Source organism: Balaenoptera ricei, chromosome 16 (assembly GCF_028023285.1).
Source record: "Balaenoptera ricei isolate mBalRic1 chromosome 16, mBalRic1.hap2, whole genome shotgun sequence".
NCBI classification, from domain to species: Eukaryota; Metazoa; Chordata; class Mammalia; order Artiodactyla; family Balaenopteridae; genus Balaenoptera; species Balaenoptera ricei.
The window spans coordinates 50,223,960-50,249,836 of NC_082654.1; the positions used below are offsets into that span (position 1 = coordinate 50,223,960).

Genomic DNA, 25,877 nt, shown 5'->3' on the forward strand with positions numbered 1-25,877 from the left:
CCCTGTTCAGACCCAACCGTGCCTACACTTCAGAGTCTGAGTGCCAGCGCCTCAAGACCCCAGAGCAAGTCCTCGGGAGCCGGCAGTAGCTGGGCTCTGAGCTCCCTCCACAGAGGACGGGGTCAGGGCTCCACAGGGGCACTCTTTCTCCGAGCTTCTAGGTTCTGAAACCTCAGCCTCTTAAGGGTGGTATTTGCTTCCCACAATTAGTATTTCAGTTTAATCCCAGTGTTCCTTTAGCTTTTTCAATCTTCCAGTACCTGTGTAGTCAACTCCCTACACCAAATTGTCTCTGTTAAAATAACCAGTGTGGTTTCAGCTTTCCTGACTGGGCCCTGATTGATACAAATACTTTCAGAAAACAGATCTCAGAGGGTAACTGACTGACTATATCCACACATAACACATACACATTTTTTTTTTTTTTAAAGCACTTTTCTTTTTTTTTTTTTTTTTATAGCTACTTTATTTATTTATTTTATTTTATTTTTGGCTGTGTTGGGTCTTCGGTTCATGCGAGGGCTTTCTCTAGTTGAGGCAAGTGGGGGCCACTCTTCCACATTTTTTAATATATTCACTTCACCAAAGAGGTCTAACATTTCCTAAGTGCTTATAATGTGTGTTTTAATATATATTCAAAGAGTATTCTAAGATATTCTGACTTTAGGAATGAATTCTCCTAGACTCAGTACCTATTTCACTTTTCTCACCACAAATAATTTTAACCTATCAAAGTTAGAAATTTGTTCACGATTGGTTGGTCTTTCTGTTCTAACCTATGTGACCCAAGTCAAAATGCTTGAAAGAGCACCAAAATTTGGCTATCAAAACATTTCTCTTTTCCTTAGCAATACTACATTTAATCAAAAACTTTTGGAATTAACTCAGTAAATCCCTGTGGCCAAAAAATTAATTCAAATGCTAAATCAATTTTTAAGGAGAATATATCTAACTTCTAGAACTAGGGGAAAGAAGTCAAAGTAGAACTTCAAGAATAACAAAAAACAAACCCATTTTTCACTCAGGAAACCAAAGTATATCTGTATTTATGTCCTCAATATGAAACACCCTTTCAAAAAGAGTCAGAAGTTTTTTGCAAGTTTGTACCTCCCTAAGAAGATATGGAAATACACAGGTGATTTTTAGGTTGGAACAATGACTGGGGTATGACAGGACACACAGTGACCAGGGCCCAAAATGGAAAATGCAATGCAATGTGCAAGGACAATCCCTCAAAACAAAGAATTGTCTCAACCAAATGCCAGTAGGGCTCTCCTTGTGGAGAAACAACTATTCTTGACTAGAACGACCTATCAGATTCAATTTTTTTTGGCCATGCCACAAGGCTTGCGGGATCTTAGTTCCCTGACCAGGGATCGAACTTGGGCCCTCGGCACTGAAAGCGCAGAGCCTTAACTGCTGGACTGCCAGGGAATTTCCTCTTAGGTTCCAGATATTCAAAAAGCAATAGTTTTAGGCCTCTTAGAAGAAAAATTATCTTAATCAAACTAATGTTTGAATGCAACTTTACTTTTACTTTACTTTTTTTCCTTCTCATTTGACCACTTTACAAAAGGAATCATATTCTTGCTGTGTTAACCACAGTGCTTGTACAATGCAAAAGTAATTTAAAAATCAACCATTTTTCTCCACTTTTTTTCTCTATCTACAACTTTAAAAAATTCATTGTACACAGGTTTCCCTGAAGCACCAGAAGTAGAGGCTCTGTCCTAGGCCAAGCCAATCAGCATATTCTATCTCCTATGCCACGATGAAAAGTTCAGGGGTGAGCCATACTAACACGGTCCAAGGACTTCAGCTGGCCCTGCAGAGATAAAGTCACTCTTTCAGATTGAACATGAATAAGAAAATAGCAGCTGCTGGCAGCTACGCTGGGACCAGAGGGGAACCAGAGGCAGAGGTGGGAGAGTAAAAGAAGCCAGATCCTTGGAGCTATCAATGAGCTGCTCAAACAACCCTGCCTGACACCTGAATTACTTAAGGACTTTTCAGTTAACAGCCATTAAATTCTCTTTATTTTTTAGGTCAGAGAGAGACAATTTTTCTGATATAACCAAAGATTAAAGGAAAAGGTACACTTGAGTATTCTGGGTTAGATCAGCATAAAATTAGTAATTCTGAGTAATGTCAAATATCTCAGAAAAAGAGACTCGATAACACATAATGCAAAAAAAAAAAAAAAGGCTGGTATAAGATAGAATTACTTCTAAGATAGCTCAAATAGTATAAAAATTTACTTAATAATGTAATCAGCAGCTATATAATTTATCATTCCTGGTCTTTCTCCTCTTACCCCCTAAATCTGCTAGACCCTCGGTCTTTCTCACCATAACTAACAGCCTCTCTACTTGTAGTTTCCCAGGCCAAAAGTCTTGGAGTCATTCTTGGCAACTCCCTTCTTCCCTCATACTCCACAGGCTATGGGTCAGCAAATCCTGTTGGTTCTACCTTCAAAGTATATCCAGAACCTATGCACTTCTCACCACATCCACTATTATCTCTCTGGTCCAAGTCACTAACTAACCTTTTGCCTGGATTACTGAAAAAGCCTCCTAGAACGGGACTCTTTGCTTCTACCCTTATCCACCTACAATATATTCTCAACACAGCAGCCAAACTGGTGATAAAAAGCATATTAGATCACATCACTCCCCTTTTCAAAACCCTCCAATGGTTCCCCAACTCACTCAGAGTAAAAGCTGAAGTCTACCATGGCCAACAAGACTCCAACTCCTCTACTTCAGCAGCATGGGCCTCCTGGTTCCTCAAACATGTCAGGGATGGCCCTGCTGCAGGACCTTTACATGTGCAAGTTCCTCTGCCTATAACATTCCTCCCCAAGACATCTATCCGCATCACTTGCTACCTGACCTCTTCCAAGTGCTTACTCAGTATCCCTTTCTTATTTAGTGTTCCTGCTCATCCTATTTAAAACTGTAATCCCATCCACATCCCTGGCACTCCCATCTTCCATCCCTGATATTTTTTTTTCTCTTTAGCACTTGTCACCCGTAATTTTATATATAATTTACTATTTGTTTTGTTTATTGCCTGCCACCTGCTCCAGAATGTATGCTCCGTAAGGGCAGGTATATAAGTCTACTTTTTCACTCTGTATTTGTAGCACCTAGGATGGTGCTTGGCACATATTTGGTGCTAAATAAAAATTTGCTGAGGGAATGATTGAGTATAGCAGAAGGAATTAAAACGTTATGCCAATTCCTTTTACTTTCACATACAAATGAGACTTTCCCATAAGGGCTATGCTATGGATAAGCTATTCCATTTCCTTATCTCAACACAACTGAAATGATACAAAAACCACACCACTTCCTTTTGCTCACTTTGAGCCCTGACTTGTGTCAGGATCCAGTAAAAAAAACTTTTTTCCACTGTTTTCACTGGATATACTCAAGTTTGAGTATATTTGAGTAAATTAAAAGGTCTTGAGTATGTCTTGAGACTCAATGTCTTGAGTATATTTGAGTAAATTAAAAGGTCTTTAAGAAAGACATGTATCAGTAAACATTATTTCCCAAGATCTAAAATATTGCTTAAGGCAAACAATGGCTTGGGTTATATTCTGATAGTACCACATAGTTACAGCAAGTTAAATAATTGTGGAAATAACCACAGACAAAAAGAAAATACAGTCCTTTGGTACAAACAATGTGGTCTGACAAAGGGAACTTCAAAGCACTATCTAAACTCAACTGCAATCTTTCAATTAAGTAAAGGTTCAAAGGTAATATTTATATGTAAATTTTAAGTAACCAAAGGCCCTGAATAAGACCAGTGGGTGTTAAAATCAGATTGCTAACAGTTCTGCCCTGACAAGCATGAACCACAAACCATAGGAAACTAAACCCTGCAAACCTACAGGTCTGAGAAACAACACTCAAGATTACAAATTCAGGCTTATTAATGTGAAGAGCTTGGAAATCCAGAAAGAGTTTTCCCCCTTTTGGATGAAACATTTCCATTTTATTTTCTTTACTCTGTCAGAACATGTCTCAGGTTAAAATGTGCTGGTAGAGTGTTTTCATGAAGAAATTCTGTGGCAGACTTGACATTAACTTGTCCTTTTTTCCCTTTTAGTATCTTTCTTTCAGCTCCTAGTTTAAATACTTATCAGCTTATATTTTTATTAAAGAAAGGATTGTTAAGTAACACAGTCTTAGAGTCAGGAGACCTAGGATTCAGTTGCAAATTCTGCCTAATTGGCTAGCTGATCTTGGCCCACTCACTTCCCTCTCCAGGCCTTAGTTTCCTCATCTGTAAAATAAATAATACCATGAAGACTTCTACCTCTCATATCCTATGAGTCTATGAACTACACTCACTGACTATAGTGCCTCAAAGACTTCACCTAATTATATAGGTACTGAGTAAAGCAGGGCAAATACCACTGAAGCGCCACCCTTTCCCTGGTTCTGAGGGAACCACTATTCTGATTGTGGTATTTAACACTCATGTCTTTACATGCTTTTATACTATATGTGGTATATATGCCAAATAATATTGCTTTGCATACTGTTAAATTTGCTATAGACGTATAAAAATTGTATCAGTCTATATGTATATTTTTATAATTTGCTTATTTTTCACTCAACATTGTGAGTGATTTCCATCATAGATACATATAGTTCCTTTTAATTCATTTTCATTGTTATATGGTATTCCATTTTATGATTATTTTATAGCTGTATTTATCCATTCTTATGTTGATGGACATTTTAGGTTGTTCCTAGGTTTTGGTATTATGAGCAATGCTGCAATAAATAAACTTGAATAGATGCTTTTGTTATTGTTGTTTGGGTAAATAATTCTGAAGGATAGATTTCTAGAAGTGGGATTCTGGGTCTAATGGTACTTTTCGTAGATATTTTGGTAACCCCCTCTGGGACTGTACCATTTTGTACTTCCAAGTGTACAACACTGATACAAGGACAATTTTAAAATACTGCCGAAGGATACAGAATAAACTTTAACACATGGAAAAACATACCACATTATGTATAGAAAACTTCAAGATCATGTGTATCAACTGTTCCTAAATTAATTATAAACTTAATGATATTCTTTATCACATTACAGTTCCCTTCTATTCTTCATTTGCTAATAAGCGTTTTCATCATAAATGGGGTTGAATTACATCACGTGCTTTTTCTCCATCTATTGATATAATCACAGTGGCTTCCTCCTTCAATGTGTTAATGTATAAGTTAACTAGTAATAATCCATATTAAGAGCTCTCTTTGTTTTTAAGATTTTTTTTTTTTGATGTGGACCATATTTAAAGTCTTTATTGAATTTGTTACAATATTGCTTCTGTTTCATGTTTTGGTTTTTTGGCCGCAAGGCATGTGGGATCTTAGCTCCCCAACCAGAGATCAAACCCGCATTCCCTGCATTGGAAGGCAAAGTCTTACCCACTGGACCGCCAGGGAAGTCCCTGAGCGCTCTCTCAAAGAGTAAGCTATCTGTGGTAGTTTAAAAATATGTCCACAAATTCTTTCATATTCCTCTTTTCAAGAGGTGGAACCTAATTACTTTGAGAGTGGGCCAGACTGAGAGATTCCCTCCTAACAAACAGAATAAAGTGAAAGTGACAAAGTATGACTTCTGAGACTAGGTCTTGAAAGGTAATGCAGCTTTCTCCTTGCTCTTTCTTGGACATTTATTCTGGGGAAAGCCAGCTGCCATGGTGTTAGGATATTCAAGGAATCTGTGGAGAGGCTCATACGGTGAGCAACAGAGGCCTCCTGCCAACTGCCATGAGAATGTGTCATCTTGGAAGTGGATTCTCCTCCAGTCAAGCTTTTAAATGAATGCAGCCCCTGTTGACAAAACTACAATCTCACAAAATATCCTGAATCAAAACCACCCAGTAAATTGCTCCTGAATTTCAAGTCCCTACGTTTTGGGATGAATTGTTATGTAGCAACAATAACTAACACATTAACATCCTTGGATTTCTGGGATAAATTCTGTTTTGTCATCGTTAAATAAATGTTTTGTCTGGTCTCTACGCCTGGTTCCTGGGTAACAGAAGTGTCTTTGTTATTCACAAGCCTCATGGATCACACCTGAGTTTATGCTAATGACTGACTCAGGATGGGAGATGGTCACCAAAATGACCAGTGATGTGATTAGAAGAGGGCTGGGGCTTTGAGCCAGCCCAGCCTCCAGGGAGTATGGATAGGGAGGGCAGAAGATTGAGTTCAGTCACATGGCCAATTATTCAATCATGCCTACATAATGAAACTCCAATAAGAACTGCACACCATGGCTCAGATAAGCTTCCTAGGACAACACACCCCGATTCCAGGGGAAGAGGGCATGGAAGCTCCACATTTGGAAGCCTCCCTGACCTCACCCTGTGTGTCTCTTTCATTTGGCTGGTCCCAATCTGTATCCTTTATATTGATAAAACTATCATCATAAGTATACCACTTGGGACTTCCCTGGTGGCACAGTGGTTAAGAATCCGTCTGACAATGCAGGGGACACGGGTTCAAGTCCTGGTCTGGGAAGATCCTACATGCCTCGGAGCAACTAAGCCCGTGCGCCACAACTACTGAGCCTGTGCTCTAGAGCTCACGAACCACAACTACTGAGCCCGCATGCCACAACTACTGAGCCTGCATGCCACAACTACTGAAGCCCATGCGCCTAAAGCCCGTGCTCCGCAGCAAGAGAAGCCACGGCAACGAGAAGCCCACGCACTGCAAAAGAGAGTAGCTCCTGCTCACCACAACTAGAGAAAGCCTGTGCACAGCTTTCTCTAGAAAGACCCAACGCAGCCAAAAATAAATAAAAAATAAATTTATTAAAAAAAATAAGTATACCACTTTCTTAAATTCTGTGAGTCATATAAATGAATTGTCAAATGTGGGGGGCGGTCACGGGAATCCTCCTGGATTTGTAGCCAGTTAGTCAGAAGTGTGAGTAGCCTGGGGACCTCCAAACTTGTGACTGCCATCTCAAGTGAGGGCAGTCTTGTTGGGGACTGTGCCCTTAAAACTGTGGAGTCTGACACTAACAGTGGGTAGGCAGTGTCAGAACTGTACTGCAGTACTGTAGACATGATCATGTTTAGATACACCACTGGATTTGTTTCGCTAACAATTTTGTTAGGTTTTACATCTATGTTCATTAGAAAGACTGACCTATAATTTTTTTCTCATATTATCCATGTCTGGTTTCGGTATCAAGGTTATACTACTCACACAGAATAAGCTGAGGAACTTTCCTTATTTTGCTATTCTCTCAAACAGTCTTTGTATATCTGGACATATGTACCACTTGAATAGTTTGATAGAACTCACCTTTAAAATCATCTGAGCCAAGGGCTTATCTGTGAGTATATGGGAGGAGGCAGATCTTTCACTACAAATTAAAATTCTCTAATAATTACAGAAATATCTAGGTTTTTTATTTCACCTTAATCAATTTTATTGTTGCATTTTTAAAATTGTTGTTTTATTTAAATTGTAAAATGTAGGTGTTCCCTGGTGGCACAGTGGTTAAGAATCCTCCTGCCAATGCAGGGGACACGGGTTCAAGCCCTGGTATGGGAAGATCCCACATGCCACGGAGCAACTAAGCCCGTGCGCCACAACTACTGAGCCTGTGCTCTAGAGCCTGCGAGCCACAACAACTGAGCCCGCATGCTGCAACTACTGAAGCCCGCGTGCCTAGAGCCCGTGCTCTGCAAGAAGAGAAGCCACCGCAATGAGAAGCCCTTGCACCGCAACAAAGAGTAGCCCCCGCTCACCACAACTAGAGAAAGGCTGCGCTCAGCAACAAAGACCCAATGCAGCCATAAATAAATAAATTTTTTAAAAAAGTATAGGCATAAACTTATTCAAGGTATTTCTTATTTTTAAAAAATCTCTGCTATATCTGAAGTTATGTCCTCCTTTCCAGTCCCAATACTACTTGTGCTTTCTGTGTTTTTCTTGATCAGTTATTCAAATGGTTTGTCTATTTTATCAGCCTTTTCAAGAAACCAACTTTTGGCCATGTTAACTCTCTCCATCATATCTTAAAAACAAACAAACAAACGAAAAAAACTTTTCTAATTAGCCCCAATTCTATCACTTATTAGCTAGAAGTGTAGATAAGTTTTCCTCTGTGCCTCAGTTTTCTCATCTGTAAAGTGGGAATAGTAAGAGTACCTACCTCACAGGGTTGTTGCAAAGATTAAATGAGATAATCCTTGTAAAGCACATGGAACAGTGCTTGGTACATATAACAAGTGCTCTACAAGTGTTAGCTTTTATTTTTATCACCTATTTTACTTCACTTGAATTTATTCTGTTGTTCTTTTCCTAATTTAAATTAGGTGCTTATCTTATTAATATTTTTAATCTTTTAATATGAGTATGTTAAACATGTCACACAAGTTTAATAAGTTCTAATTTTCTTTATTGTTTAGTTCTAGGTGTTTTCTGACTTGCATTATCATTTTATTTTTGACCTGTGGGATTTATGGAGGTAGGTTTTTAAATTTCCAAATGTGTGCCTGTATATACTGTTTGTTATTCAGTTTTAACTTAAGTGTATTTGTTGACAAAAAGTGTGGCTGATGTGATCATTTGAATTGTGTAAGAACTTGCTGTACAGCCTAGTACATGATCACTTTTAATAAAATGCTAAATTCTAAACCAAACCTAACTTCTAAAACTAAATGACTTGTCATGCTCTCTGCTTAAAAAAATCTATAAATATTCTCATTTCATAGGATGGAATTACCAAGACATAAGAAGAATTGCTATGATCTGGCCTCCGCCAGGCTTTCTAACACCATCTTCCCATTCACTCCTCATACCTTTACAATGATCCAACTACACTGAAATCACTGAAGCCTCTATATTTACAGGCATCCCTTTTAGACTCCCATCCTTTGCACATCCTTTTTCTTCTTCCCTTTGTTTCTCACCAAGTTAACTACAGTTCACTCTTCAGACTTGACCTATGCATCATCTGTGTAAGCAATCCCTGACCCCTACGTATCAGGCTGAGTGAGCTGGCCCATCTCTGTACTTCTAGTGTACCCAGAACATGAACCATAGCTGCGCCTTAGCTCTTGACTAACACTCATTCATAAAGTATTTATTAATTACTTGGTATGTGCATCACACTTATACAACAGTCAATGAAACAGACGTGATTCCCTACTCTCATAACGCTTATTTAGTCAGGTGATTTTTTTGACTTATCTTGCGGCACTTTTAACCTCTATTTTCTAGCATGTTACTAAGCAAAACAATAAATGTTCAATAGGTGAATGAAATGAATAAAAATAATATTAATATCTTAAGGGAAACATAACTGGGGAGTTAAATCAACTATAAAATCACATAATAAACTCTAATACTTCTTTGTAAGTATACTAACATCTACAAATGTATCTCCAAACCTTACAGTTATAGCCAGCTACTACTAACTCAACAATCCAAGTCCTAGCTCAATAACTTTGCTCCCCAAACCACCACCCCTCCGGTGATTTCTAGATGTTAGAGAAAAGAAATTTAGATCCAAGTCATGAAACAGGGAACCTTAGTATATGCAAAAGCCCTTTTCCCCCAAATATTTCTGCCTTATTTCATATTTTGAATTATCTTTGCTCTAAGTTTATTAGCTTTTTCTTATAATACTGTTTTTTATACTATGAAGTAAGAACTCTAACATGTTATACATACTTGACATGTACTAACTCATTTAATCCTCACACTAACTTTATGAGGCCAGTATTCTCATTATGCATAATTTTATAAAAATAAATCCCCCAAATCAATAACCTGTAATGTAAAGGTCGGTGAGGTGCAAATGGGGTGGAGGGGAGTGTGGTAAGGAGGGCAGTGGGGTGAGGGTAGTGAAGAAGGCTTTAGGCTTCGGTGCATACTGTTCAAAATTGTATGCAAGAACTTATTCATGCCTCATTTATGTAGTCTTTTAAAAATTAAAAAAAATGTTCTGAAAATGGACAATTAAGCCTCCTCTAGCCCTTAACCCACAAAAAAATGGACGGGAGGGAGGAAAGGAGGGAGGAAAGGAAGAAAGGACGAAAAGATAGGAAGTAGATGAGCTCAGAAGTTAAACTAGAATTTCTATCTGAGACACCCAGAAAGAAACTATTGAAAATATAAGATAGTAGAAGAGGAGAGAAGTATTAGGATGGAGGATAAAGACAGGAATTGAAATGTCACTACAGATTATGAAAAGATGCTACTGGAAATCTTGTGGCATGCTCTTCCTACAGTACCATATGCAGTTGCAATAACACAAACCACCACCGGAATCTAAAAGCATCCAAACTGGAGAATGATCAAATAAGTAAGCAAGGAGAATACCCACCAAACTTAAATTAAGAAAAGAATAAAGATATCTGAGTTATGAGGAGGCAGTCTGAATTGAAGAGAATGGGAATAAACTTTCTCTGTCTCCCTTTCAGGAGTAGCACAATAACCAAAGAGCCTGAGGGCAAGGCCTGTAGGATGTTTCTGAGACCATGAGTTCTAGGTTTCTCTACAGAAGACAGTAGGTGTGGGAATACATTTTCAATGGAGTCCAAGGAGAGACCAATAGGAAAGATGAAGCTCATCTTCAAGCCTGGTGCTATAACTGCTTTACTGCAATGCTGGACCCTCAAAAGGCTGCTCCATCTAACAGATCTCAGCAGACCTAGAAGCAACTCTCATCTGCCACACTGCTAACAGATCTTGCAGTCGGGAGTGCCTGGAAGCACTGAGGATTGCTCCCAGAGCTTCAAGAAACGGGCAACAATTTGTTGGCCCCTTTGTTATCAGTCCACAGGACAGAAACAACTCTGACTTTCATGCCTATCGGTTTGCCACTGAATAATAGATGCCTATAGCCAGAACTAAATGAGTGCTTAGGGAACCCAAAGCCCCAGAATGGGCATAAAAAAATACAATTCATTTAAAGGGAATTCAGCAAACGGAGGGAAGGCTAAGCTGAAAATCAGAACAGCGGCTTCTGGTTAAATGGAACTATTAGAAAAGATTGGGTGACAGTGAATATCCAAGACACCAAGATGGTGTTAGTTGTACCAGTGGAGAAGAAACTCATGGATGTCAAAATAAAGGATCTGCCAAACTGGATACTGACACAAGATTTCACCCCCAAAGGCACCATCAGAGCATTTCAAAGAGGTTACTACCAGTATGACAACAAGTATGTCAATATAAACAAAGGGAGCACCCTTGGGGTTTCTATGGTGCTGGCAGCTGACGTGCTTTTCAACTACTGCGTTTCTTACAAGGAACTCAAACATGAACAGCTACGCAAGAACCACTGATGAGGGCCCGGCATGAAGGGTGCTCTCTGCAGGCCTTACCATGACCATCTTTGCCCTGCACCTCTCTTTGAAGAACTTGATCTTTGCTGAACCCTTTTACACCCTAACTGAGAATTAATGCCCAATGAAAGATGATTGGTACATTTTTAAAATTTTTTAAATTAAAAAAAAGAAGAGACTGGGTGACTCAGAAGGCTGCCGTTTTGATTAGGATCTAGAGGAGAAGAGGCTCTCAGCAGATCAAGCTCTGGTGTCAGCTGCCCTGATGCTCAGATGCAAAGGTATTAGAGACATCTGTGGTAAACAGACGCCATGTCAATTCTCTGGCAAGTTCCAGTAGGAGAGTTGCAGCACAGCCCTCTAGATTTTCTGAAGCAAGCACGTAACTTCTACAACACTGTATGAAAAGTGTAGCTCCTGGCATGATATTAGGCCCTAGCAGAGTTCCCAACCATGAAACATTAAGGTTTAGTGACCAGAGCTACCCATCATGATCCACCAAGTCACAAGGTTAGGCACAACAGCAATCCACTGTGTGATGTAATAGGACATAGGCAGGTCCAGAAGGCACTACTAAACTACAAGAGGTGGCCCAGAACTTCATGTCACCTACCTCTATCATACTGGTATCTTTACTTCTGCTCACACCAATGACTTTATGGTAGGTTACTGGTGGCCAATGACAAAAAAAAAAACACCTGGGGCCTGGTTAACAGAAACAAATCAAAAATGGATTACTACTGCTCTACAGCCCTATTTGGATGGCTCTGAAAGACAATGATGAGGTAGAAATTCTCTCAGTGGGTATGGCACAGGGAGAAGTGACCAGAGAAGGGAAAACATGGACTCCTTGGGAGTGGCAAATGGTATGGTTGACTGGTTAGGGGGATAGAAGGGGCAAAACTGGAAAATAAGAGAAAGAATTTGGAGAAGAGGCATGTTGATGGTTCTATGGGAGTCAGCACAAAGTGCCAATCTTTTATGTCTTATGTTAATGCCCACCACAAAGCACCAAGAGGGAAGGTGCATTTAACTGCATCCCAACTACAGATGGAGTGACTTGTCACTGGACATCTGCCAGCTTCTGCTCTCGACCACCTCAATGCTTAAGCAATAGGGTTGTGAATGGAGGAGCCCTAGTGACAGAAAGGAAGGCTTTACAAAGGCGCAGCAGCATGGTTTCCTTCTCATGAAGGTGACCTAATTACTGCTGCTGTGGAATGCCAACTAACACATGCAGGTGCAGAACTGACACTGACTCCAGTTGTGGGTTTGCCTTTCCCACCCACAATATACCCCATGGACAACACCACTATCCCACGGATTACAGAATCAATTATGTCCTCAGGGACCAGCTGCAGTAGAGGGACTACAGCATGTTCCCCTAACCCTCCTGTTTTAGAGACTGCTTTTAGCAATTACAACCAGCCACCTCTCTGAAGGGTCAGTGACAGAGTGGACTTAACAGAACACGAGGTAATCTGCGTAATAAAAGGGGTGGCAGACACTTGCAGTGCTCAGCCTACCTTTCCTCATTACAGCTGCAGTGGACAGATCTATGCACTGTCCAACAGCATCTGACATCAAGTGTGAGCCAAGGCACTGCTCTGTTTTGCTCCTCAGGGCTTCCTCCAAACCCAAAGACGACTGCTCAGCAGTATATAGGCACAACTACACAAGTGCTAGAGCTAGAGCTCCAGGAGCCACCTTCAATTAACAAAACATGAAAGTCAGTGGATAAATGTCCCAAGTTCCTGTCTGTCCTTTGGTGGGACAATGCTGAGGTGCATTCAGAAGGTACCCAAGGAAATTGAATCCCAGTTGCTCACAGTGATAACTAGCTCATGGACACATTTTATGTAACTCTACTTTCTTCTCTCTCTCACTTTTCCCATTCTCTCATTTCTGCTTCTTTAGATCATCTCCCAAATAAACTACCCAAGCCATAAGTCCCTTTCTCAGGCTCTACTTTCAAAGAAACCCAAACTAAGATGTGGTGCAGTTAGAATTCAAACTGAAGCAACTTTGCTCCACTGCCTGTGCTTTTAAGAAGAGTGTGCTGCCTCTAAGTAGAAGAATGTAGTGCAGTACACTATGGGAAACTAAACGTAAGTTAGAAGCAACAAGTAAGAATGTACACAGCAACATGAAGAGATATAACTTTCTGGTGCTAAAGAAAATAGTGGGGGAAAAAAAGGGCAGAATATCTGTAGCAAAGCCTAATTAAGTTAATTAAACACATACACACCACCAACACTATATTTTATAAAGATACATTCATTCAAAGATATAGAGCAAACAAATTAGAATGGTTTCCTATGGCGGAAGGAAAGGAAAATGGGAGTGGAGGTCAAGAATAAAGAAGACAAAATAAAATATATCAACTCAAGGGCCTTATAAAGAACAAAGATAGTAATTTTACTGCCATAAATTGAAGGTATGATTAACTCTAGTTTCTGAACCAGAATTCAAAACAGAGAGAAAATAAAGGTGAACATAATTGTCACTATGTTAAATATTACTTGTCACGAATAGGTTATCAAAATAAATATATAACTGGAAAAGTTTACAGATTCATCTGTGTGCCGCCTAAAATCATTCTGAATAATACCAGTGATACACACTCAACACTTTGGGAAACAATGTTGTGACTATTCTGAGATAAGAATGATAGAGGAGATCTTAAGATATATATACATATATATTTATACACACACATACATACACAATATATATAGTACAAATATTAATTGAGAGCTTAACCAAATTTATGTTAGAGAGGAAATAACTTGAAAATATAGTTTAATCATAAAGCCTTTTCTTAATGTGATGTTTCCTTCCTCAATAATGTGATGTTTTCCAATTTTACACAATGCGTAATTACAAAACAAATAGTGACTACTTTATTTTCAACATACAGTGTTGAAATATTTCTGAATATGGCAAAGCCCTAAATCAATCATCAATTAAGAGTTGAAAACAACTTTAATAAAAGCATTAAAAGTAGTTAGTTTTAGGGCTTCCCTGGTGGCGCAGTTGTTGAGAGTCTGCCTGCCAGTGCAGGGGACACGGGTTCGAGCCCTGGTCTGGGAAGATCCCACATGCCGCGGAGCAACTGGGCCCGTGAGCCACAGTTGCTGAGCCTGTGCGTTTGGAGCCTGTGCTCCACAACGAGAGAGGCCGCGACGGTGAGAGGCCCGCGCACCGTGATGAGGAGTGGCCCCCGCTTGCCGCAACTAGAGAAAGCCCTCGCACAGAAACGAAGACCCAACACAGCCATAAATAAATAAATAAATACTTTTAAAAAAAAAGTAGTTAGTTTTATATTATAAGGTAATATTACCTCACTATAAGGTATTTCTCTAAGGACATTATCATACTAATGTTTATTTGTTAAGGTGGAACCATCAAATTCTGCTTAATGAGCGTCTTCACAGGTCTCCATTCACTTAGCAATAATTCTATTAAATAAGATACCATCTTTCAGTAAGTGTCAGAATTATACCTGCAGAAATACTTTAAACATTCTTAAATTTTACTAAATCTTATATAGCATTTAAAAGAATAACGAAAGAGATAAATATGAGCAGAATAGTATTTATTTCTCTAAAAACTACTCTTCTAAAGAGGCAATACTTTGCTTTTTTCACATTACCTCCTTTTCAGCATACTAAGGCTTGAAAAACAATGTGCAAAAATATTTGTTGTATATAAACAAATGAGGAGACCAACAATACAGCAGAACATCCATTTTAGTGTTTCTTTAAACTTAGAAAACTCGGATTTAACTAGATTTGAAGAATTACTTATGTTTGCTATTAACGATACCCAATATTATCCCTGCTATCCAGATAAAAAATGTGGGCATCATCATCTCTTTTCAACATCTAGTCACAAATCAGTGTCCCTTCTTCCTTCACAACATACCCTACTCCATTTAGTCCTTCTTTTCTATTTCCACTATCACCACTCTGACTGAATTCTGATTACCTCATGCCTAACTACTCCTACAGCCTTCCAAGCTCCCTGACTCCTCACTCCATTTCTCTAATGATGTTTGTTCATACATCACTGCTAGAGTAATTCCCCTAAAATACAGTTTTCTCTATGTCATACTTCCTACCCTCTCCAAGACCTCTTCTACACTCCTATGGAAATATTCATTTTCTATCAATCAGCTTTTCCAAAAACATCTTTTAATTCTTTCTTTACCTACCAAATTCTACTCATCTTTCAAAGCCCAGATCAAATAACCTCTTCTATGTTCTATGTGTACTTCTCAGTGCTACAGAACTCTGACTGGAAGTAATAAATGACTCCTTTGACATTTATCACTTTCACCTGGTGATGCTGGTTATCATTACTTGTATTACTTATATACATACTTTACTGATATGACTATAAGCAAAGGTTGGGGACCATGTTCTTTATTTTCTGATTCCTCCTTTGTGACTTGTTGTTACATAATTTAACAAGGACCCAAAAAAGTAATATTCTGAAGGACAAAAATAAGTGCTCTGGGGCCTTAAACTAGATAAAGAGGGAAAAACACGCCTAGAGAAAAAATAACATGAGCAGAAGGGAGAAAAAACACAGGACAATATCAAATCATCGGCTGAAGAGTATCATACATGCAAGGGGTATAGAAGAAGAAAATTAAACATTTGCTAGATAATCAATGCTTACAGGTTTTCATAATTTCAGGTAAGTTGATCCCTACCTTAATCAAGATTCTCATTATTTCTTGCTTGCAACAGAGTATCCTAATTGTCTCTCTGCTTTTGGTATCTCCCCCTTCCAAACTATCATTCACATCACTGCCATGTTAATTGTAACAAAACACGATTATGATCCAAAATAACTCTGTTAAAATTTTTCAAAGACTGCCAACTACTCACAAAATGAAGTCTAAACTCCTTATCATGGCATCCAGAGTTCTTCACAAACAAGCTCTCTTCCAGCCTTGTCCCTCAAACCCTCTCTCTCATCCTGAATTCAAACCATACAAAATGATCTCTTCTGTCTTTTGCACATTCTATACATTTCAAGTTTCCCCTGCTTACACTGGGCTCTATGCATGAAATTCTATTGCCTCCAAATTACACTCAGCAATCTTCTACTTTTCCTTTAAGACCCTACTCAAATGCCATTCCCTATGTGAAGCCTCCCTGACAATTCTCGCCTCTAATGATGCTGGTGGAGCCTTTCTAGATGATACCAATACACTTCTCCAATTTCATATAGCACTTTTCAAGTTGCACTCACATTAACTCTTTGTATACTCATCTCTAAATGGATTATTCTTTGAGAGTAAAGTAAGGAACTCATTTTACCGAATGTTGCATATTCTCGGCACCTAACACAGTGCCTGCAATAGAGTAGGTGTTTAGTAAGTGTTTAAAGGGAGAAAGAAATGGATGGATGCAGGCAAAGCTGTCACTCACTTAATGCTACACTGCTGAGAGACTTTATTACTAGAGGAGTTTGTCCTTACTTTGGTAGGCTAACAAAGAGTTACTGACAGTACATGCAGAATTACCTTTGAGAAAATTTAAGCTGGTAGCAACACACAGATGGAAAAGAGAGTGAGGAGAGGCACAAAGTGGGAAAAGTCCTGCAATATTTCAGGTGAAATGTGATATAAGAACTTAAACTTGGATGATGACGAGGGGATTAGAAAAGAGATGATGAAAACATTCATGATATATTATAGAGGTAAAACTGATAGGACTTGATCTCTTACTAAGAGTAGGAAGGAAAAGATGAAGAATCAGATTTGGCACTGAGACTTTGAGCGTGGGTGACAAAGAGGTCCAGTAATAAGAAGTGGGAACACTGAGTGGGAAGCAAGCAGTTGAAAATACGTGTCAAAGCTTAGAAAAGTGTCACAGCAGAGATACGAGGTTGAGAGAGATCATTTTAGAGGTAATTGCTGAAATCAAGAGATTAGGAAAGACATAAAAAAGAAAAACAAGAATTTCAAATATAAAACCTTAGGGATGGTCATTATTTAACCATAGGAGGACAACTATTCTTTAATTAAAAAAAAAATAATAGGAGGAGAAAGAAAAAAATTTTGAAGGAGTAATTAAAGAAGTAGAACTAGAAGAGCACAGGGTCATAGAAGCCAACAGCATTTCATGAAAAGAAAAATGGCAACTACTACAGTGATTAAAGAGTATGAAATCTAACAAAAGACAATTAGAAAGTCATGAATATTTCTCAAAAGAACAAATAGACCAGCTTGGAAGGGACAGAAGGATGATGAATGAATGCTATAAGGAAGCAGAACCTACTATTTAAAGAGGAAAAAGTATAGACCGCTTCACAAAAGTGTATGTTCTGGTTTTTTTTTTTTTAAAGTACAGATCCCTGAAGGATTAAACCTTTTACCTGATAATCTGTGTCTCTATGGATTTGAAAATAATAAACTTGATTTCTCTGTACGTATTGTCTTAGAATGGCTTCTTCTCCCCTGTCCCTGATGTTACTGCAGTTCCCACTTCTTTGAATAAATTCTACCTCCAAAGATCTATTATTCAAAGTAACAATTTTAGCCTAAATTCTAAATATGTGAAAGTTTCAGAATAATGTAAACATTCATTTTAATATAATCTTCCATTCTAACCTCTGTTTTGTCACCATCAGAGGGAAGAAATTATATACATCATTTAATGCTTATTTTCTACAATTAGAGTAAAGAAAGTTGTATTAGTAATAAATACTTTTTACTCCTGAAGAGGTTCAACATTTATAAGGAGAGAAAAATATAACTATTGATACTTATGAACTCATAAGGAAGGTGATTAAAGAATAAAGAAGCTAACATAAAGCTGCAGTGGTAATACAGAAGGACTATTTTCAATTGTTAAGAAATGAGAATTTTCATATTATTCTAATTATTTTCTTAAGTCTTTTCCTTACCTCAGAGATGTGGCTAGATAAAACTGTACTTCCAATTTTCTCCGAACAGCTTTGACCTATGCTTCCATCTCATGAATTCCAAGACAGTATTAAGCTGATGCATATTTTCATAAATCTGTTTAGAAAAAAGGAACATATTCAAGACTGAAAGAATGTTTATTTGTCAGAATAACACATGTAGAAGAAATACCAAAATTTTATCATGCATAAAACTATACATTTTCAATGTAAAGTCAACGAAAACTTCTACAGTACATTAGAAATCTATCACTTTACAAACTTCTGCCCAAAGAAGTTTCACATTTTGAGTATTTTCAACTTTACAACATAGTAGTTCTGCAGAAAAAATTACTCACATGTAAAATTTCTGTATCGGCCCAAGCTTTTGAAAAAAAAAAATCACATCTCAAATTGAAAAATGATAACAGCCAGAAGCAGCACTAAAATTTACAATTCTACAATATTCAGATTCCTACTTGAACAAAAATTGGACCACCCAGCTAGTATTTCACTTTCTATCACAAAGTCTCAGTAAGCAGTTTTAATTTCAAACTTCAACCTAGAATATTAGGAATTGTGAGGGTCAAGAATTAATTGCACTGCTTGGTCTAAGTCCATGGCATAGGTTTCAACTGTGTTACTACTGCCATTAGTACCCTACTGCTCTAAGGGACAACGTTCATAAATCTAAAAGAGGAAAAACGTTAAAAATTTTAATTTACTGAAAGGCAGGTGTGCTGTTTACTTAGAGATCACAAAAATAATTTCATTGAATGTATCTTTTAACTGAAATGTCAAATAGTACAGTATTCTGTTTCATATTTTAAAAAGAAAAATTTTAAGCTGTATGAATATTACTTATGTCCCACTGCAAGGTCAAAATGCCTTTGTCTTCAAGCCCATTTAGAAGTATCATTTGTGTCACACTGAGGTTTAGTAGTCTTGGCAATAATGACTAAATTCATGTAAACTGGGGCAACCTGAAACGGTCTAGCGTATCAGATAGCCTTTCTTAAGGACAAGAGTCTCCACTGAGCAGACAGGCTGCCATAGGGCCATGCTAAATCTTTCATGGTCCAACTAAAGACAGACTGGCCCTGAAAGCAATTAGTAATGCTTTGTCTACATTTAGAAGCCTTTTAACAGTCTTCTCAATGCACTAGTTACCTACAACTTCATCAGATCCCTGACATTTTTCAGGGTATTCATATGACTATAAAACTCTTAGACCATGACTCAGAGAAATCAGGGAGAGCAGTAATGGAGACCTGGTATTTAGGTGTTTTTTTTTTTCTCTGAGATGATCATAGTCTTAAAAAATTTACCTTATACTAATCAAAAACTAAATGCATTGTGTTTCCACTTTAGAAATGGCATAAAGATTTTCCTCCAAAGCCATTCTTTGCCAATAACTCCGTTCTTCCCTAAGGGTGTATGGAAGAGAGGGGAGGCAATCACTACATTAAACAAAGCTCAGATTAACCTAGTCTCACAAAGTTTTAAATAGTCCATCAAAGTGACTATGTTTAAAAATATATGGCCCTCATTCGTACTTCCCTGGTGGCGCAGTGGTTAAGAATCTGCCTGCCAATGCAGGGGACATGGGTTCGAGCCCTGGTCCGGGAAGATCCCCACATGCTGCGGAGCAACTATGCCCATGCGCCACAACTACTGAGCCTGCGCTCTAGAGCCCACGAGTCACAACTACTGAGCCCGTGCTCCACAACTACTGAAGCCCACGTGCCTAGAGCCCACACTCCGCAACGAGATGCCAACCGCAATGAGAAGCCCACGCACCGCTACAAAGAGTAGCCCCCAATCGCCACAACTAGAGAAAGCCCGTGCGCAGCAATGAAGACCCAACACAGCCAAAAATAAATAAATAAATAAATAAATTTATTTTAAAAAAATATATGGCCTGATTCTAATTCTACCAGATATTTACAATGGATCAAATAATAAATAAAATTGGCATGTAAACCACTTACCAACCATTGTTTATTATAGCACTATTTATTACAACACTGCTTCTTCCTTGGTGTGAAAAAAAAGTTACAAGCTTTAGGCTAAATCTAAAGTTAATTTAAAAAAAAGGAAACTACATAATCACAAAGAATCTTCAAACATACCATCTGCAAAGTCCAAGACCCTGAATTATCTATCCTCCCTCAATTCTCTCATATGTACAAATACATGACAAATCATAAACTTCAGAAAACCTTTTCTAAGGATTGAATTTAAGACTGGCTAAGGAAAACCAAGTAAGATTTGACTTCATTACTAAGAGGAAAATAAAAGGCAATCAAAGGACAGGATGTGCTTCACGGTACAGGTCTGCAAGTCACTTTTTACATACTAGAAACTGTGTGAGTCAAAGTAAAGCTTTTTCTAACCTTTGCAACTACAGTCCTTTAAGCAGAGATCTACAAATATGTGCAGGCACAGAAATAGGATTTACATAGGCAAAATGCTTGCAACAACTTTAATCACTCAATTTATAAGGTAATTTGCCACAGGCTTTTAGCACTATAAACTGTATTTAACAGTGACAAGGGACCCAGTCAGAACCAAACACTACACAATTGTAAGTATTAATATTTTCACCAAAGATTTTGTGCCTGAAATTTTCAAGCTTCTTAGTTCTAGAAAACATATTAAGGAAAGGTAATTCTTTTAAAAACACATTAGAGCTTCTTAATGACATAATAAATGAAAAGCGAATCTTTCTGGATATATTCTAGTACTTTGTAATTCAGAGCGAACACTGGAATTTCCTAAAAGTTAATAAGCATTTGCAAACATGGGAAAACTTCATTTTAATCCCATACTGCCTTTACAAAAATATTTTTTTGCCATAAAAATGTACACATCCCTCTCGGTTTTCAAAATTATTAAAGTGGTTAAATCTTAAAGCACTGGGATACTTTAAAGATCACTAACCATACAGAATCCATCAGTGACAAACATCAATTGTGGATATTTTAGTTATCTTTGAGGTGTTGGACATTACCTATTAACTCCTATATTAGTAAGATTTACAAAAAGAACTAGTATAAATATGCTTTTGATAAATACTCAGTCTAAGACAAAATTTAAGATTGCTTTTCTATTTGTACCAGATGTCAAAAAGTAGATTTCTTAGTATTCACAAAATCAGCAATGTTGATTGTACATTTTTCCTTCCACCACTCCAAATCCCCTTTCTTCATTTCCCCTCTCTTAGCATTCATAAAAAGCACCCCACGTACTGTACAAGTACTGCTGTAAACATCAGAGCTGCAATTATAAAACCATTTTTAAAAATAGCAAATTACAAAATAATCATTTTACAAAACATTTCAGTGGGGCTCTTAAACTAAAGGTATTACTATTAAAATTTTCAGTACATTAGCTAAAAAACTCAAACATTATGCTTCAGAAAAACATAATACAGTTTTAGCTGTAACTCAAATGAACAGTATAATTTAGATTAGTTTATCATGCATTTCTATAATAAAGGATGTAATCCACTTAATACAGAAAGGGAGGATCAAACTTATAAACAAGTTATATTCTAAATGTTCCAAAAGTTCATTTATAAATTGAATATAAGCTTGATTTTGAAACTCAAGATGACTTTTCTCATAAAACTAAAGATATAAACAGTGGCATTAAACCCAAAATACAAACGAACTTTAGTGTATAATTCCATGATAGCACTCTTCCGCTTAAGCGTATTTCCGTATCAAACTGTAACCTTCTTATTCATTGCTATATCCTAGAACTTAGCACAGCTAATGACACAGAGTAGGATTTCAACAAATATTAGCTGATCTGAAGTACTGAATAGCAAAAACTCAGTGATGTGAAACTTAGTTGTCTAGAGAACAGAGAACCAAAAGGCATGGGGAAAAAAGCTTCTTCCAAAAGAGATATGACAAAAGGATGCCTAACACCAGGGTTAGAAAGCTCTAGTCTAAGCCAATAGTGTCAATTTCCATCCCCCCTGCCAATGAGAGGGTTAGCAATAAGCATCTGATGCAATTCTGGCCAACAAGACAAGACACTAAGTTTGCTGGGGAGCTTCTGGGAAAGGTTTTCCCAGGCTGATGAAAAAAAGACACCCAGGTGAAAACACGTACTTTTTGCAGGTAACTTTGGGTTTGAATTATTAAGCAGAACAATGGCAGCCATCTTAGGACCATGAGGAAAGAAACAGCCTAAGAGGAGAACCCAACAGAAAAAGAATGGCAGTGTTAAAAGATGGAAAAAACCTGGGTGGTCCTTGGTGATGCTGTTATGCTTGAATGAAATAATCCTAGAATCATTTTACTAACTTGGATCTTTTTATTATAGTATATTCAACCCTTTTATTATTTATGTAATTTTCAATTACCAAAAGTAACCCAGTGGATACAGCCATTTAGGAATAGATACACTATTTCAATGAATTCAACTGTTATTTATACAGCAGTAACTCTCTTAAATTCATATCTTAATCCAGATCCTTCTTTTGAACTAGATACGTATTTCCAAACTATATTATAATATACACTATATAATACAGCTGCATTAAATATTTATTCCAGTGAACATCAAGAGAACAGAATATAACAGCCATCATCTACCAGCACAAAAACTGTTTATGCACCCATATTCACTTTTCTGGCTAATAACAGCACCGGCTACCTGTCAAAGGTTAAAATCTTTGGGTCACTAGTCCCACATCCCTCTGCTTTATTTATTGTATTGGGCAGTTATTAATTGCTGCCTGTTCTAACTCTGATATATCTTTGAAATCTGTCTCTCTCAACTCTGTACACATCTAGTGCAGCCTCCCATCTCTTGTGGAACACACCTCCATTCTTGCCTCTGCACTGCACTCATGTTTCTAAAATATAACTGTGCATCATGAAAAGATTATAAACATCATAAGTCATTAGGAAACGCAAATTAAAACTATAATGAGATACCACTACAGAATGGCCATCATCAAAAAGACACACAACACCAAATGTTGGTAAGGACGTGGAGAAACTGGAATTTCCACACATTGCTGTAAAATGATGCAGCCACTTTGGACAACAGTTTGGAAATTTCTTAAGAAGTTAAATATAAACATAAACTCACCAATAAAATTCCCTCCATAGGAACCTACCCAAGAAAGATGAAAATATGTGTCTATATAAAGACTTATATTCAGGGACTTCTCTGGTGGTCCAGTGGTTAAGACTCCACACTTCCAATGCAGGGGGCATGGGTTTGATCCCTGGTGGGGGAACTAAGATCCCACATGTTGCCCAGAGCGGCCACCCACCCCCCACCAAAAAAAAACCCAGACTTACATACAAATGTTCTCAGCAGCATTACTCAATGGCAAAGAACTGGAAACAATCCAAGCATCCATCAGCTGATGAATGGATAAACAAAGGGTAGTACCATCAAACAATGGAATATTATCAGGTAATAAAAAGGAACAAAATACTGATACGTGTTATAAGATGAATGCACCTCAACAATATGCTAAATAAAAGAAGCCAGATGCAAAATACTACATGTATGATTCCATGTATATGAACTACTCAGAAAAGGTAAATTGAAAGAGAGAGAAAGCAAAGCAGTGGTTGCCTAGAGCAAGGGGTAGAAGTGGGAAATTTGGGGCAGTGATGAAATGTTCTGAAATATTCATAGCACAACCCTAAAAATTTATTAGAAATAATAAAAATACAAGTGCGCTTTAAAATTTTTCAGTGATTTCCAATTATGTACAAAATGAAGTCCAAATTCTTTTAATTAATTAATTAATTAATTAATTTATGGCTGTGTTGGGTCTTCGTTTCTGTGCGAGGGCTTTTCTCTAATTGCGGCAAGTGGGGACCACTCTTCATCGCGGTGCGCGGGCCTCTCATTATCGCGGCCTCTCTTGTTGCAGAGCACAGGCTCCAGACGCGCAGGCTCAGTAATTGTGGCTCACGGGCCTAGTTGCTCCGCAGCATGTGGGATCTACCCAGACCAGGGCTCGAACCCGTGTCCCCTACACTGGCAGGCAGATTCTCAACCACTGCGCCACCAGGGAAGCCCCAAAGTCCAAATTCTTTAGGAAGACATTCACAGAATGCTATAATCTGCTTTCAATCTATTTAACCTGCTTTATCTTCTGCTACAATCTCTGCCAAAAAGCCTCTCGCTGCCCATATTAAACTATTTGCTGTTCCTAAATATGCCAGGCTATTTAATGCTTCTACCTTTCTTCAAACTTGCTATTCTAATGCAAAAATCAAAATGTTCTTATCTTTATCTTTTGTCAAGTGAAGTTCCATTTGTCCTCACAAAGATCCATCTCAAATAACTCCTCCTTTGTTGAACCTTCTTCACTCCTTATGTAGCTACTTGTTCCACAGGAGTCTGGTAATAACACATTATAGCACTTTTCATACTGAATTACGATTGTCTATTTATAGGTATATCTTCTTTATTAAGACAACCACTGAGTACAGCTGTGTCCCCTATGTTTTAATAAGCACAGTCCGGTGACTGGCACACAGGAGGTAATCTATGTATTTTTGAATAAGTGACTGATGAAGAGTGACAGGGAAGAGAAAAATCCAAAAGTAGGTAAAATGAGCTCTGTATCACAAAGATGGTTGTATAAGGATGGTTATTGTCAATGTTATTTAAGAAAGAAAAACAGAAGTCACCCAATGTCACCTAAATGTTTTCCAGTGTAGTATCAGTTAAATAGCCACACTGAACACTCTATGGTCATTAAAAAAAATGGAATACATCTTACCTGTCTGTACTGACTTGGAAAGATATCCCAAATACTCTTAAGTTTAAAGACGCAGACGCAGAGACTGGATTAGAGGACACGGGGCAGGGGGGAAGGGGAAGCTGGGACCAAGTGAGAGAGTAGCATTGACATGTATACACTACCAAATGTAAAATGGATGGCTAGTGGGAAGCTGCTGCATAGCACAGGGAGGTCAGCTCGATGCTTTGTGATGACCTAGAGGGGTGGGATAGGGAGGGTGGGAGGGAGGCGATATGGAGATATATGTATACATATAGCTGATTCACTTTGTTTGTTGTACAGCAGAAACTAACACAACATTGTAAAGCAATTATACTCTAATAAAGATATTAAAAAAAAACATAGTCACTTCTCCACTATTAAAAAGAAAACCATACACACATACAGTAGTATGTGCATGCACACGTGCATGCAATAAATGTGAGGAAGGTAAGGGGCTGAAAGGGTACACACCAACTGTTCTGAGTACAGGCAAAAAAGTGGAAACAACCTAAACGTCTATCACTTCATGGATAGAGAAACAAAAGGTGGAATATCCAGCCAATGGAGTATTATTCAGCCATTAAAAAAAAAAGAAGCCATAGTAAGAACCAATTCAGATATAACAGGGATGAACCTTGAAAATATTATGTTAAGTGAAAGAAAGAAGCCAGACATAAAAGACCACATATTATATGATTCCATTTATATGAAATTCCAGAATATGCAAGTCCATAGAAACAGAAAATATATTAATGGCTGTCTGGGGTCGGGGGTAGAGGGTGGGACTGGAGAAAAACACCAAAAGGATGATCCCTAAAAGAAAAAAAATTG

General features: G+C 37.9%; 2 protein-coding genes across 4 annotated transcripts in view; one reads left to right on the top strand and one right to left on the bottom strand.

Moving 5' to 3' along the window:
- Nucleotides 1-25,877, bottom strand: part of BMPR1A (bone morphogenetic protein receptor type 1A) — a 140,305-nt gene that overhangs the window by 41,468 nt on the left and 72,960 nt on the right. For both annotated transcript variants that reach the window (XM_059900998.1, XM_059900999.1), the window contains one exon: nucleotides 18,275-18,389. The gene's annotated coding sequence lies outside the window, so the exon portion shown is untranslated. The remainder of the gene's footprint in view (nucleotides 1-18,274; nucleotides 18,390-25,877) is intronic.
- On the top strand, nucleotides 11,087-11,350 carry LOC132350808 (ATP synthase subunit f, mitochondrial-like). Of its 2 annotated transcripts, XM_059900317.1 has the most exons (2): nucleotides 11,087-11,204; nucleotides 11,322-11,350. In XM_059900317.1, the coding sequence occupies exons 1-2, from the start codon at nucleotides 11,087-11,089 to the stop codon at nucleotides 11,348-11,350; spliced, it is 147 nt and encodes a 48-aa protein (XP_059756300.1). The 2 variants fall into 2 exon arrangements, with proteins under 2 accessions (XP_059756300.1, XP_059756299.1); XM_059900316.1 differs by having other exon boundaries at nucleotides 11,087-11,350.